We start from the raw sequence: 15,790 nt of genomic DNA on the forward strand, positions 1-15,790 counted from the left end.
GAACACGTTTTAAATATCTAAGTAATTATATTTTATTTGTAACCGTTAACTACATGAGTTTTACTCGATATTTTATCACCTCGTCCACGGTTACAAAAGTGGCGACGATTTCGCGAGTGACTTCGTTAATTTCGCGAGTCTTCGAATGTTTTCGTGCGATTAACGCGATCTGAATAACCACACCGTACCGCACAATGGAACCTAACCTGCATCAGCAGCAAAATGGTCACCACCGGACACAGCAGCAGCAGCAGATTCCTCCTGGAGTGCAACAGCAACAGCCTATGCAAATGAGCCCTCCACATCAGGCTCGCACGGATGTCATCATCATGCAAATTTTGCAACAACTCCAACAGCAGCAGGCCGTCACCAACCAGCTCCTCCAGCAGCATCGTGAATCTGCACAACAGCAGCAAGGATTCCTGCAGCAGCAAGAACACGTGTTCCGGAATGCCATGTCAGCAATTCAAGTTACTGTTCCCCCCAATCCGGAAGTGATTTTGGACTCGTTGGCTGGGAATATCAGAGAGTTCCAGTACGACCCGGAAAATCAAATCACATTCGCTGCGTGGTATGCCAGATACGAAGATCTTTTTGCGAAAGATGCTGAAAGGATCGACGATGAAGCAAAAGTGAGGTTACTTCTTCGGCGGTTGGGCACAAACGAGCACTACAGGTATGTCAGCTATATTTTACCCAGTGCTCCGAAGGATTTTACCTTCCAAGATACGGTGTCGAAGTTGAAGGGACTTTTCGGCACGAAGGAGTCCACCGTCAAGAAACGTTACAGCACCCTCACCGTCAGCAAGGCAGCGACAGAGGATTATGTTTCTTTTGCCTGTCGTGTCAATAAAATGTGCGTTGAGTTTGAGCTATCCAAGCTCTCAGAACAACATTTTAAATGTTTAATGTTCGTGTGCGGTATGAAATCAGAGTGCGATGCGGAGGTACGCACCAGGTTGCTTACAAAAATAGAAGACAACAACGACGTCACCCTTGAAGCTCTGATGGAGGAATGCCAGAGAATTATCAACTTAAAAAGCGACACAGCGATGATCGAAGAGCCCGTCGGTCAGGTTCAAGCTATCAAAGGAAATCCGCAGCACCGTAAGCCGTTTAGGAAGCGGCCCAGAGAACCACAGAAGGCATCTACACCAGAGGGAGGAAGGACAACTCCAGCTACTCCTTGCTGGAACTGTGGTGCGATGCACTTTTCAAAGTACTGCAGTTTCAAGAGTCACAGGTGTGCCAACTGCAACCAGTTTGGTCACAAGGAAGGATATTGTTCGAGTGCAAAGCGATCCAGTAAGCTGTCAAAACAACCACGTCGTTTCTATACCAAGACCGTCACTGCATCGGTCAGCAGCGTCGAGTGCCAGCGTCGATACGTACAAGTCAAACTCAATGGCACCATAGTACGTTTGCAGCTTGACACAGCATCGGATATAACCATCGTGTCCGACCGAGTGTGGAAAAGAATCGGTCAGCCAGCAAGTGTACCAGCGAGCCAAACGGCCAAGTCAGCGTCGGGAGAGCAGTTGGATTTACAGTGCGAGTTTGTCACCGATGTCGAAATCAACGATACGACGCACAGCGGTCGAATTTTCGTTTCAAGGCATCCAATAAATCTCCTTGGTATCGATCTCATCGACAAGTTTCAGCTTTGGTCATTGCCGATGAATAAATTTTGTAATTTCGTCGGTGGTACTAGCGTCGATGTTGCTTTCCTGCAGAAGGCGTACCCGAAACTATTCAGCAGCACACTGGGGCTCTGCTCCAAATCCAAAATTCATCTTTCGCTGAAAGAAGCTTGTTCGCCTGTTTTCCGCCCGAAACGGCCTGTCTCGTATGCTATGTTGCCAACGGTAGAGGAAGAGCTCAATCGTCTGGAACGTCTACAGATCATTTCGCCTGTGGAGTATTCCGAGTGGGCAGCTCCAATCGTCGTAGTGCGGAAGGCCAACGGGAACGTCCGCATTTGCGGCGACTATTCGACTGGGTTAAACGATCGTCTTCAATCACACCAGTACCCTCTTCCATTACCGCAAGACATTATCTCGAAATTGTCTAATTGCACTGTATTTAGTCAGATTGACTTATCAGACGCTTTCCTTCAGATGGAAGTGGATGAAAGCTGCCGACACCTACTCACCATTAACACTCATCGTGGCCTGTATCAGTACAACAGGCTACCCCCTGGAGTTAAAACTGCGCCAGGCGCTTTCCAGCAGTTGATGGATACAATGTTGGCAGGTCTTCCATGTACCGCAGGCTACATCGACGACGTCATCGTGGGTGGCAAAAACGCTGCCGAACATAAGCGCAATCTCCTAGCAGTGCTACAGCGAATCGAAGAGTTCGGATTCACAATACGTCCGGAAAAATGCTCTTTCGGTCAACAGCAAATCCGGTATTTGGGTCATCTGTTAGATCGTCATGACCTCAGGCCAGATCCAGCAAAGATTAAAGCAATCGAGGACATGCCACCACCGAAAGACATCACGGGAGTTCGCTCATTCCTAGGAGCCATCAATTACTACGGGAAATTCGTTCCGAATATGCGATCTCTTAGGTTCCCGCTAGACCAGCTCCTCAAAAACACCTCTACGTTCGTATGGACACGCGAATGTCAACAGGCGTTTGACAAATTCAAACAGATTCTGTCATCCGAGCTGCTTCTAGCACATTATGATCCCAAGCAAGAGATCATTGTTGCGGCAGATGCATCATCCATCGGCATCGGGGCAACAATCAGCCACAAGTATCCTGATGGCCACGTGAAGGTGATTCAGCATGCTTCTCGGGCACTCACACCGGTGGAGCAGCGCTATTCTCAAATCGATCGGGAAGGACTGGCAATAATCTACGCAGTTACGAAATTCCATAAATTCATTTTCGGGAGACGGTTCCGGCTTCAAACCGACCATGCGCCACTGCTGAGGATTTTCGGGTCCAAAAAGGGGATTCCGATCTACACTGCAAATCGCCTCCAGCGGTGGGCTTTATCCCTCTTCTCGTACGACTTCTCGATTGAGCACGTCTCGACCAATAAATTCGGCAATGCTGACGTGTTGTCGCGGCTCATCGATCAGCACACCAAACCAGATGAAGATGTCATCGTTGCCTGTACCACCTTAGAGGAAGAGTTGAGGTCAGTAGCTGTAGATAGTACTAATCAACTGCCCCTCAGTTTCAGTATGATTGAAAAAGCGACGGCATCTGACTCGTTGCTTCGGAAAGTTCACCGTTTCATTCGTGATGGCTGGCCCAAATCTAAATCCGAAATCAGCGATCCGGAGATGCTTCGGTTCTTCAACCGTCAGGAGGCCCTGTCGGTAGTTCAAGGCAGTGTGATGTTCGGCGACAGACTGGTAATACCGACCACTTTCCGCAGGCGGTGTCTCAACCAGCTACACAAGGGCCACCCTGGCATACAGCGAATGAAGGCCATCGCACGTAGCTTCGTGTACTGGCCAGGAATGGACAACGAAATCGTGAGCTTCGTCAAGGGTTGTCGACACTGTGCGGCTGCAGCACGGTCGCCACCGAAAGCAGAACCTGAGAGATGGTATCCCACAACGGCTCCTTGGCAGCGAGTTCATGCCGATTTTGCGGGCCCCTTGGACGGAGAATATTACCTTCTCATCATCGATGCGCACACCAAGTGGCCGGAAATTTTCCCCACTCGTCAGATAACTTCAAAGGCTACAATCAACCTCATGCGCACGCTGTTCGCCAACAAGGGGATGCCGGAGCTTCTCGTGACAGACAACGGTACGCAATTCAAAAGTGCGGAATTCAGCGAGTTCTGCTGCGAAAACGGCATTCGTCATATGACAACGGCTCCTTTTCATCCACAATCGAACGGTCAAGCCGAACGATTTGTGGACACCTTCAAAAGGGCAGTTAAGAAAATTCAGGAGGGAGAAGGTTCGGTCAAGCTTGCGCTGGACATTTTCCTTCTGACTTACCGTTCCACACCAAATCCCAACGTTCCAGGTGGGAAGTCACCAGCAGAGGCGATGTACAATCGTCCGCTAAGAACATCGTTAGATCTTCTACGACCACCGTCAATTCCTGAACCGCAACTGAACCGCCAGGGTTCTTCCAAAGCACGGTCGTTCAATCCAAAGGATTCCGTATATGCTAAAATTTATGCCAACAATAAGTGGTCGTGGCTCCCTGGAACGGTAGTAGAGAGGATCGGCACAGTGATGTACAACATCTGGATGGACAACGGGAAGCTGGTCAGATCACATCTCAACCAGCTCAGACAACGAGTTGCTCCTAAAATAACAACGAAGGCGCAGGCGAAACAACGTCTTCCACTCAGCATCTTGCTCGACGAGTGGAAACTACCTATGCCAGCATTAGCAACACCCCAGGCAACCCGATTGTCAGAAACGGAAGTCCTGGAGCAATCACGGTCCACGATAGTTCCAGCATCACCCGCTACACCTGCAAGTGGCCTTTCAACATCAGCGTCTTCACCATCGACGGCTTTCGAGTCTGCGGCTGATAGCTCACCGGCAGTACAACTACCTCGGCGCTCTTCTCGAACCAGAAGACCACCGCAACGGTTCCAGCCGTACCTTCGGTACTAGGAGGGAGATGTCGGGTCAATTGGCAACCCTAAACAGATTCGCCACCAGGGCTCTCCAGCGACAGTTCCGTCTGTCACTCGGTTGATGTCACTGTGACAGCATTAGAAATAATCATTACTATTCCATTCGACACAGTTAATGCGAGAACACGTTTTAAATATCTAAGTAATTATATTTTATTTGTAACCGTTAACTACATGAGTTTTACTCGATATTTTATCACCTCGTCCACGGTTACAAAATTATGATAAATTATTGCTGTGATATTATTTCTAAAATAAAAGTTACAAAAGAATCTGCGTAGTATAGCTTTCTAATAACTGTAGCATTGCTTGCACTCAGTCGTGAAATCAATATTCTCGCGCTACCTGATTTCGACGCCCGACCGGTTTCCTACGACAAAGTTTTATAAAATCCACGTGATGTGACTCATGTCGCTGGTTTTATGTTTGTATCTTTATAAGCCAGCAATGGGTTGCGTAAGATGGAAGAAGGAATGCAATTTAAGTTACCTATACTGCCGGTGGAAGCATAACTGTCCCATGTTACATTTTCTCATTTTCGACATTTTGTTGTCTAACGTTATAATTATATGTGTATTTTTATAATATGAATTGAAAACATGGTGTTTATACTAGAAAAACTCGAAAAAATTTAAAGACAATTTGTCCCACTGGAAAAATGGACGCATATTTGTCTCGCTGCATATACCTTTTCATATAAAATGGTTTCAAGTTGTATACAAAATTTAGTGCAGTTTTTAAACATTATCTCAAAGAGGGACTAATCAGAACATCAAAACTAAGTAATTTTAGAAAAATCAGATTTTCAACTTTGAATGCGTTTTGTAACATGGGACAGATATGCTTCCAGCGGCAGTAGAGCAAACAATGAGTTTTTTTGCACAACTCAAATATTGACCCACACATATGCAATGTATTTTTTTTGGTATATGTCATGAAAATTGAAAGTAAATCATTTTAAAAATGCTGCCCTTGAAAAACCATATTGCATTTTATTTATTCTGCTCTTGACTAGATTGAACAATGTTTCATTAATGATTAGGAATGAAAAAATAAGAGCAACTACGATAGTTACTAATAATACTTTTTGAAATTGAATGCGATTTGAAAATTCTATGACCCAAGAAAATCGCCAGATTCTAACGACTTATTTGTGTCAACATTTAGGCACTAGAAATCGAAGCGAGCTTTGGTATTCATAAAACGCTTTCAATTTAAAAAGTTTACGGAACGTATTTTTGGCCAATAAATTCCATTTTCTGCATATGTGAGAAAATATTTCCGAAAGGCAATTATAAAGCACCATTATGAACATAAGAACATAACACAAATTCTTCAATGTCAGATCAAAAGATTGCACGCTGAAATGTATAAATATGCTGCAAATATAAGTGAGTGGAACTTTGGTTTATTTTTTCATACCAGAATAGAAATCTTTGTTCTCTACTGATGATCTGAAGTAAGATTGTTTTATAATACAGCCTTGATTGATGTGAATAAAATCGTGTAGTTTTGGAAACCATCAGTGAGTGCGGTATCAAGCAAGTAGTAGTTTCTATTTCTTCGGTCTTATTAAGTGCTTGTGACGAAAAAGTTTTTTATGTCCATTTAATTCAACAACAGACTACTTGCATTTTTGCGAAAAATAGTTAATACAATTAAGGCTATTATAGCACTAGCACTACATATTGCCGATGGACACATATCCCCTAACATTATTATTCGATACGTGAAAAAATTGAAAAGATTATATTCCTTTGAGAAAATTTACGCTGAAGAGGCTTTGAAAGCGAAGACCGTCGAGAGACGGTATTGCCTGTTAGAGGATTAGTTCGATTGCATAAAATCGGTCTCTCGTTTGTAAATAATGCATACTAATATTATACTGATGTTTTTTTATTTTTCAATATATGTTATTCGAGTTAGTATATCAAATATGCTAAATAATTAACAATACACAAAATTTTAAACCCTGGTGTTTGGGAAACTTAAATGCACTGGATTTAAGTTTCTTACGTTGCATATAATCACATGTTCTATAACATTTTGCAATATTTTTCATCCGTTCTGTTTTGACAGTTAAACAGCTAAAAATGATTTTTCCTTGAAATCATGCGTGTGTTCGGGCATGAATTAGCAGGTTTACTATATGTAGCAAATTTCTATAACTCAATTAAAATTTGATTAGTAGTAGATTATTGAAACTATTGCATGCATCTGTTAAAAGTTTATTATCTATCTCTGTTGTTCACTGTGGTCATGGTGTAGTAGTTTTTTATTAGATTTAAAAAAAACAGTGATTTCGATGATAGTAGCTTTATCTGATAAAAATGGTCGGTGTCAGGGAAAAAATTGTGTACATATATGTAACACTATAAACTCTTAATATAGCCTGCGGTCTATAGTAGTAACGTTTTTTAATTACTTTGCAACATAATTTAAAGGTACATCAAACAAACATTCACAAAACACTTCAACTCATCAAATATGTTCATCTTTTTAACGTATGATATATTTTAGGAGATTTTCAACAATTGTTTTCTTTGTTTTCCTATACAATTTCAACAGACGACGTGGGAGACGACGAATCCAGCTGGCATGACCGTGTCAGTTCCGGATTTGACCGATTGGTAGCATTCGCGTCAACTGAACTGGACAAAACTCGACGTTCTAACGAAGATGCACCACCATTATCGACGAGTTGCACTACATCTCCGGATTCGGGTATTAATCAAAGCGACCACAGTCGTACATTTTTATCTTCGTCATCATCGTCATCGCAGCTAGACGTTCCACCGAGTAGTGGTAGCTCCGGTAGCAGTACAGGTAGTGGTTTGTCGAAACACGTTGTGCCAATTATAAAATCATCACCTGCTGAACCGGTTGAGAGCCCTCCATTGTCTGATGTCGGTCTACCACGGACGCCTAGCCCTTCATCAAGTCCCCCTTTATTGTACCAGTCTTCAGTAGTTGCACCTGCTGCGCACAATCTTCTTCACGCAGGAAACAATCTGAAAATTCCTCTGAAGTATCAACGACAGTCAAAAATATCATCAGAGAAACATTATAAAAAGAAATTTCGTGAACGTAACTGGGAAGAATATGAAGAAAGTCTCGGAGGACGCTTGAGCTCTACTGGTAGCGCAGAGCCACTCGAACAAGATTATGCCGATGGATTCGGAGCATCTTCGAATACAAATGTTAGCACAGGGCTGCTGTCTGCCAACAAATTGGACAGCATGGCTTCAAATACATCGGATAACCTTATACACCACCATAAACACAAATCAGCAAAGTTTCGACCGAAAGGCAAAGACTGGAACTGGGACGATGAACATTCGAACACATCCTCTTCTAGTTCACATCGACATAGATCCGGCCATACTCCAACGTGATAGGCTCTGAGGAACTCTTGAGAGCCAATATTGAATGGGTCACCTTTAACATAGTTTGATTTATAAATCTATCAAATATTTTCCCTATTTCTACTTTGTTTGCATATTAACTAAATTGAATATCAGGTAGTTAATGTATAACAGTACAACATCAAATTTCTATTATGGTTGTGGCAGGTCATTGCTCAATGCCGTTAAAAACTAGATCCCAACAATTCGAATGTTATATACGCCAGTAGTTTTCGAGTTTCACATGTAAGACTGAATTTAAACCAAAATAGTCGAATTATTTCACTTTACGGATTAGTTGCTTGACATTTTGAAAAATCTCTATTCTACTCTCAATTAATCTTCTATTGCATTTTCAATTGAATTTTTTAAATTCCAATTGAAGCATTGAATATTAATTCTTATTTGTCATGCATTTCTCAATGCTATTGTTGTGTATAATTAAACAGTAGTGGACATACTACTTTAAACACAAAATATTTCGTAGATAATTACCGTGTAGTGAGTATTTTGCGTTCATAGTAGGTAGTAAGATTCAATAGAATATTTTCAGCTTGGTTCATATTTGCGCCAGGACTAACAATGGCACTCATGGCATATTTTTTCTGACTATTTTGAAAATTTAAAATATTCTAATGGTAAAACATGCCACACAAATCAATTCTTGATCTGGCCAAGATTTTTTTCCAAGAAATTTTCTCGATCAGAACTGGCCCACGATGTACCTATCGTTGTGTTATCCCAAGCAGAACGTTAAAAACAAAAAAAAAGACATCGAAATTTCCTAATCTAAATTCACTAATTGACTAAAGTACTGAAACATGCAATTATGTAGGCATATGTATTATACTGCCGCTATTCGCACAACTGTCACAATTTCTATAGAGTTTCCTATATAAATGGGACTGTTATGCGAATAGCGGCAGTATAAGTCTTTAAAATGCGTCAAAACACCTATACTAATAGCAATTTTTGATATACAATTGTGTTTAGTGTTTTCAATCTTAACCCATTATGATCCGGCGTATAATATTAATTGATATTAAATTTCATACGCTGGGACATAATAGATTAACCTTCTTTGTCCCATGATAGCACAGGGGGCCTGTGACTTCCGATACTGAAATAAATCGGTTAAATTTTTAAAGCTTTGAAATATGTCAGATTTATGATTGAATATGATTGATTTCAGAACGTAATAGAAACATTATTGCATAAACTGAAAAGTTTTGCTTTACGGATTGTTTATTAATAACTTATCAGTTGATCAAAAACTGTAAACAACCCAAATAGGTACACTTGAGATTGAGAGGGTGAAGGCATATGTATATGTCTTTTGTTTAGATATTTTAATATATGTATATTTCATTGGTACTACAATGGCCTGAATGTCTCAAGCCTGACATATTCCAACGTATCAAAATAAGCGAATCTTAAACCTAATAAAGTTTATATGTTTTCGATTTCCACATTCAAAGGTAAACTCCTCTTATACATGATAGAAGAGTGTTATGAAACATAGGTGATTTATAGTACTATCTCCAGGATGTGAGAAAACGTAAAGGAAAAGCGGAGCGAAAATTTTTATAAGGGAGGGTCATTGAAGTAACACTTACTAGGTTCGTAGGTCATACCTTTTAACCAAGCTTGGATATCCACGGGTTGGACCAAGCTATAATAGAATTCAATTATTACTGAATTCGATCCCTACTTTTCCGATAGGCTTCCGTGACTCAATGAAAATAAAGCTAGGCTGATCGTACAAACGTATTGGTACCACGCCTGTATCATACAGTAAAAGCAATCGAAGCGCGCGGGAACTACGTCAAAAGGGTTGTTTTTTTATTATAGATTGCGTTGAAATTTTTCAACCACGTAGTGTTGTTGCCATGAGCACATGGTTTGTTGTATCTGTTTTCTTTACTAATATGATCAAACATGTCTTTCCTCCTAACCTGTCTATTTATTATCATTTCAAGGGATACGGGACGTAATTAGCAGCTATTTTTACTGTGGAACTGTATATTGATTCTTATTTCACCAAATCTTTGGCAAGTAGCTTGTAAAATTGGTGACCTAAGAACACTTTACTTTCCAGTTTATGCCAGGGATTTGGTTTGCGTGGAGGGCATGATGTCCCGTAACGCTGGAATGTGCCTTAGAGGTTAGTTCAACCCGCGGGTCTCCTAACTTTGTAAAAAGGAACAAACTATGAAAATAGTAAATGTTACTTCAATGACCCTCCTGCTATCTAGTTTTCAACTCTGTCACCTTATCCGTCTTATTCCGCCTTAAGGAAACTATAAAACATATGTTTATCATTACTTTCATTTGCCATTTCCTTCTGCTATTGGAAAGGCTGAAACGATAGTCTCAGTTATTCAAATGTCTGGCTTCATTAATAAGTCTTGCTGACTTAACATAAACATAAGATTGATCTATTCCAGTAAACTGGGTTTTATGACGAAACGTCTTCCCTACTCTGAACAGCAATACTTTAAAACTGTCAAAATGTACAATGAAATATCGAACGATCATTTTAGGCGTAGTAAACGCAATAACCGTGGTCTGATGAGCCACTCTTCCATAGAAACATGGAAGTTTTTTCGGTACAAAATGTTTTCTGTAATCATAGTGGATAGGATTGTAACTTTCACCCAAATTGGAGAATTGTGATACAAAACCTTAAAATTATCTTTTACATTATCTGGGAAAAAATTATCGATTTGTCTACAGATACATGTACCTTAAAAGGCAACTCTTTGAAACCAAGATATTACGTGTATTTCCGTGCATGAAGAATGATGATGGTAAGAGGCAAACAGACCAACTTTCATTTCATAGTCAGTTTAACCATTACACATTGAATTTCACTGGCAAAGCACAAATTTTTTGATTTAATCGTAAAATACGCTTTTTGCATTGTTTTAAAAATATACGAATTCGCACATTTGAAATGTTTGACGAATACGCACATTTGACAATTGAAACATGGTATATTTTGGCTCAATGTTTAACAGTATATAGAACAAAGTGTGATCAGAGGCACATCAATGTTTGTAATTGAGCAACAGTTGGTGGGTTTTCAAGTAGTGTCATTATAACAAATTGTCGAAGTCAAAAAAAAGTTTTAGCAATAACCACAAAAGATTCGTCCTTTTGACCGACTTCACCATTTGTTATTTTTTAGAATTGAAGCATTTAGTTCCTCGCTTTTCCACTAGATCTGACTTGTGACTTGAAAATTCGTTTTTATATTTTGTGGCAGAACGAGAATAAAAATGCCATCAAGAGCTTTTTTCCACTAGGCATACAATAAAGGATTTCCCATAGGCATTTGATGTACCTTTAACATGGTAACTATTTGAAATCCAGAAACAAGCTTATATTATTTCGGTATTTACACATTTCCGTTGTCAAAGTAAGTACTTATACAGAGATACCTCGATATAAGACAATTTATAATTTCTAAAAGTTGTCTTATATCGAAATTGTCTTATATCGAAACATGGTTTTTTCAAAAAAAATTTGCATTAGCGGTCGCCAGTTTTGCTCTGTGTTATATGTTTACGGTTTTTGAACTATTTATTATTGTTTGAACTATTAGTTTTTTACTATTTTTGGGGTTATTTTGAAATAATGAATAATGACTTTGCTTATAACCAACCATGTCCAAAACACAAGCACGTATGTATCATAGATTTACAACAAAAATTCTTGCTTGCTTGGTATTCTTGCTGGTATTATTTTTTATTTCGTCAAATATCAGCTAAATGAGTAGGGTGACGACGCGCGAAATTATTTAACTTCACGGCAGCTGTGTTATTTTTGAAAACAAAATTGACTGCGCTAAGGTGTTGTCTGCATTCGTCCTTACATAAAGAGTTTTTACAAGAGCATCTGTTTTGTTGCTTACTTTTAGATGATTTAGATGCAATACACTGTTAGTACATCGTGTACCTTGGTAAGCTTCTTTTAACCTGTATAACCATTTTAAATTGAGGAATAATTGCATATTTTGGCTCAATGTTTAACAGTATATAGAACAAAGTGTGATCAGAGGCACATCAATGTTTGTAATTGAGCAACAGTTGGTGGGTTTTCAAGTAGTGTCATTATAACAAATTGTCGAAGTCAAAAAAAAGTTTTAGCAATAACCACAAAAGATTCGTCCTTTTGACCGACTTCACCATTTGTTATTTTTTAGAATTGAAGCATTTAGTTCCTCGCTTTTCCACTAGATCTGACTTGTGACTTGAAAATTCGTTTTTATATTTTGTGGCAGAACGAGAATAAAAATGCCATCAAGAGCTTTTTTCCACTAGGCATACAATAAAGGATTTCCCATAGGCATTTGATGTACCTTTAACATGGTAACTATTTGAAATCCAGAAACAAGCTTATATTATTTCGGTATTTACACATTTCCGTTGTCAAAGTAAGTACTTATACAGAGATACCTCGATATAAGACAATTTATAATTTCTAAAAGTTGTCTTATATCGAAATTGTCTTATATCGAAACATGGTTTTTTCAAAAAAAATTTGCATTAGCGGTCGCCAGTTTTGCTCTGTGTTATATGTTTACGGTTTTTGAACTATTTATTATTGTTTGAACTATTAGTTTTTTACTATTTTTGGGGTTATTTTGAAATAATGAACATCTTCATGGCACCGATTTCAGAATGGAAAATCAGCTCTGGTATCGTTATCAGCTATGTCAAAGGGATTTGTTTCGATATAAGACAAAACTGTCTTATATCGAATTGTCTTATATCGAGGATATTTTATAACGAGGCTGTCTTATATCGTGGTATACCTGTACACACAATATATTAAACCAGTGCCTCCCAGTTGGCCTCGAGATACGATACTGGTCTAGTAAGCCAGTCGTCGTATGTTCGAATCTCTGTTAGAGTTTGTTAGAGTCAATAGGACCGTTGGACCGGCTCCGCAATTATACTGTACTCCAACAACAGCTGGCTGCGAAGTCTGTCGAATAAAAACAGATGGTCAAGTTTCGATAACGAAATGTAGCACATAGACTTTGCTTATAACCAACCATGTCCAAAACACAAGCACGTATGTATCATAGATTTACAACAAAAATTCTTGCTTGCTTGGTATTCTTGCTGGTATTATTTTTTATTTCGTCAAATATCAGCTAAATGAGTAGGGTGACGACGCGCGAAATTATTTAACTTCACGGCAGCTGTGTTATTTTTGAAAACAAAATTGACTGCGCTAAGGTGTTGTCTGCATTCGTCCTTACATAAAGAGTTTTTACAAGAGCATCTGTTTTGTTGCTTACTTTTAGATGATTTAGATGCAATACACTGTTAGTACATCGTGTACCTTGGTAAGCTTCTTTTAACCTGTATAACCATTTTAAATTGAGGAATAATTGCTCAGCGATAATCGCGTGGTCAATTACTACAAATTATATAGATGATGCGTTCTGACCTGTTGACATTGGTCGATGAGTAATGTTGACCGTTGGCCAATATTACAGATCGGAACGCGAGTTTTATTTCTGAATGTTGACTTTAAAAATTGCTACATTGCCCATTCGTACGATATGTGCGCAATAAAAATGTAACCATCGCTGAGTTTTCATTTCCCTGGTTGTGAAAAAATGTTCGTTCTTCTATTTTAAGATGTATAAGTTTTGGCACATTCTCAAAAAATTCAGGTAAAGATTTTTCCCAGAAAATGGTCTTTTTACACAAAGTTTGATATTATCATTTCACTTGTGTTTAACCAGTTTGAGATTCTTAAATTTAGGTAACAGAGATAAAATAAATAGTAGTTGATTTCATAAAAGCGGTTACAGAAATCAAGATTTCTAAGCTTAATTTTTAAAATTAAAGAAGTCATTATTATTTGAAGTCGTTGGTTCTCGCATAATTTTGTAAACGAGTGATTTTTACACTTAATCATTTTCTATATATTTTAAATTTATTTTTAATAACGTTTTCTTATATAACAAAATGCATAAATAGTAAAAATCCATACCCTGGAATACACTTCCGTTAGAATTTCCTAATTAATACGCTGTTGTTCCTTATGTCGACTTTCTGCCCGTCACATTTTATATATTTAAACAATGAAAACTGCCATCAGCTACTATTAAATTATAGAAGCATGATTGTTTTACGTTTTTTAGCATAGTGGCCTCTAAGACAGCTGTCGAAAAACTACTAGCAATTGAAAAGGTTTGGTATATAAAACGAACCTAGCTAGAACGTACAAATTAAGAAACAATAGTTGAAGGTTTAGCTGCAACATGCTGTAAACATAAAAGTTTCATGTATATAACAACCCATAATCGCCACGAGACAATTATTAATATGAATAATTTTTCTTATAAACGACATAACGCGTCGTATATACTGTAAAAAGTCATTATTCGTAGCTAACAGTAACTGAAGAAGTATTTTGTAAATATCTAAATACTTACGAAATTTTACGGGGTTTTAAGAACTTGTTTCACTCACTAAAAATGTACAGTGTGTCAAAATAGTTTAGCTCTCATAAATCACGAATAAAATAAATAAATAAATAAATAAAAAATTTAGTTTCAACTGTGAGCGAATAATCTTGTATTTAGGATTTCAATGAATTCAAATCCACTAGCATAATGAAATAATCTGACCTGAACAACTGAAAGAATTAAGGATGTAAACATTACAAAAAATGTATGAATCAACAAGTAATAGATGAAAGTGTGACCGGTCGCACTCACCATGATGGCTAGTTTCTTTAGCATTGATATTTCTGGATTTACTCCTATGGCTTCAATATGTTTTGCATCATAGAGCAGAGAATGATGTTTTGATTTAGCGCATGCTAATCCTTTTAACTAAACGAAGATTCTTGCCATGTTGGTGAGACTTTTTTAATTGCCGCATAAAATTTATCACATCGATATATTCGCATTGTTTATTTCTAATTTTCGATTTTCACACTCATCAATAGTGTACATACTAACCATAAAATATTTATTTTAAAAAACGCAGACACGATGCTAATTGTTTTTTATTGTTCGTTTTAATTAGCTGTATTTTTAATTATGTTTCATCTGTAAATATTTATAGTAGCAACACATTAGAACAAATTAGATTGACAGATGGTGGATCGTTTATGCCCTCATTTAAATTAAAATATACCGATGCTAAGATGCCTACGAAAAAAACAAATGAAGTAGAAATACAGCCTAAGTAGTCCCATTTTATGATCGCCATGGTGTCAACCGCAGTACTACTACTCCAAGTAAAATATTAAAATAAAGTTATTCCATACCATAAAACATAGTGTGTTTGCGCTAAATGATCATATCACAGAAATCTGCAATTAATGCCCTCTTAAGGTTGAAGGATACAAAATACCGTATGGTCGCCATCTACCGCTCATTTAAAAACGATTCTAGTTTAGTTTGTCCATAGCAAATCTGAATTGAGGTCCATCAAATCCCAATTTGCGTCATAAGATACATAAAACAATTGTTTTACTTGGTTTCTAAATATTTCATAATAGTGACTTTTTTAAAAAAAATGTAAGAGGCCATCCATATGCCACGTGGACAGCTTAGAGGGGGGTGGGGGGTATGAAAATGTCCACGCTTGTCCACGGAAGGGGGGAGGGGGTATGGAAAATGTCCACGTGGACAAGTTTTTTTTCTTACAAAAAATAGAAATTAGAAACAGCAATGTTGAATTGATTCTACATATGTATTAGCATTAACCATTGATCAGTGATT

At 38.3% G+C, this 15,790-nt stretch overlaps 2 protein-coding genes across 3 annotated transcripts in view; one reads left to right on the forward strand and one right to left on the reverse strand.

Moving 5' to 3' along the window:
- LOC128739958 (histone-lysine N-methyltransferase, H3 lysine-79 specific) overlaps positions 1–13,921 on the forward strand; it is a 64,095-nt gene extending 50,174 nt beyond the window's left edge. The window contains exon 8 of one of the 2 annotated variants that reach the window (XR_008412191.1): positions 7,196–7,294. Coding sequence is in view for 1 of the 2 variants with exons in the window: in XM_053835462.1 (XP_053691437.1) it covers positions 7,196–8,022 (827 nt within the window). In the remaining variant the exon portion in view is untranslated. Of the gene's footprint in view, positions 1–7,195 lie in introns of both variants that reach the window. The other variant, XM_053835462.1, reaches the window with a different exon arrangement.
- The window catches only part of LOC128739960 (tetratricopeptide repeat protein 37), a 186,822-nt gene that overhangs the window by 85,654 nt on the left and 85,378 nt on the right, over positions 1–15,790 (reverse strand). The gene's annotated exons all lie outside the window — the stretch shown is intronic.

The sequence above is a fragment of the Sabethes cyaneus genome, chromosome 3 (assembly GCF_943734655.1).
Source record: "Sabethes cyaneus chromosome 3, idSabCyanKW18_F2, whole genome shotgun sequence".
NCBI lineage: Eukaryota > Metazoa > Arthropoda > Insecta > Diptera > Culicidae > Sabethes > Sabethes cyaneus.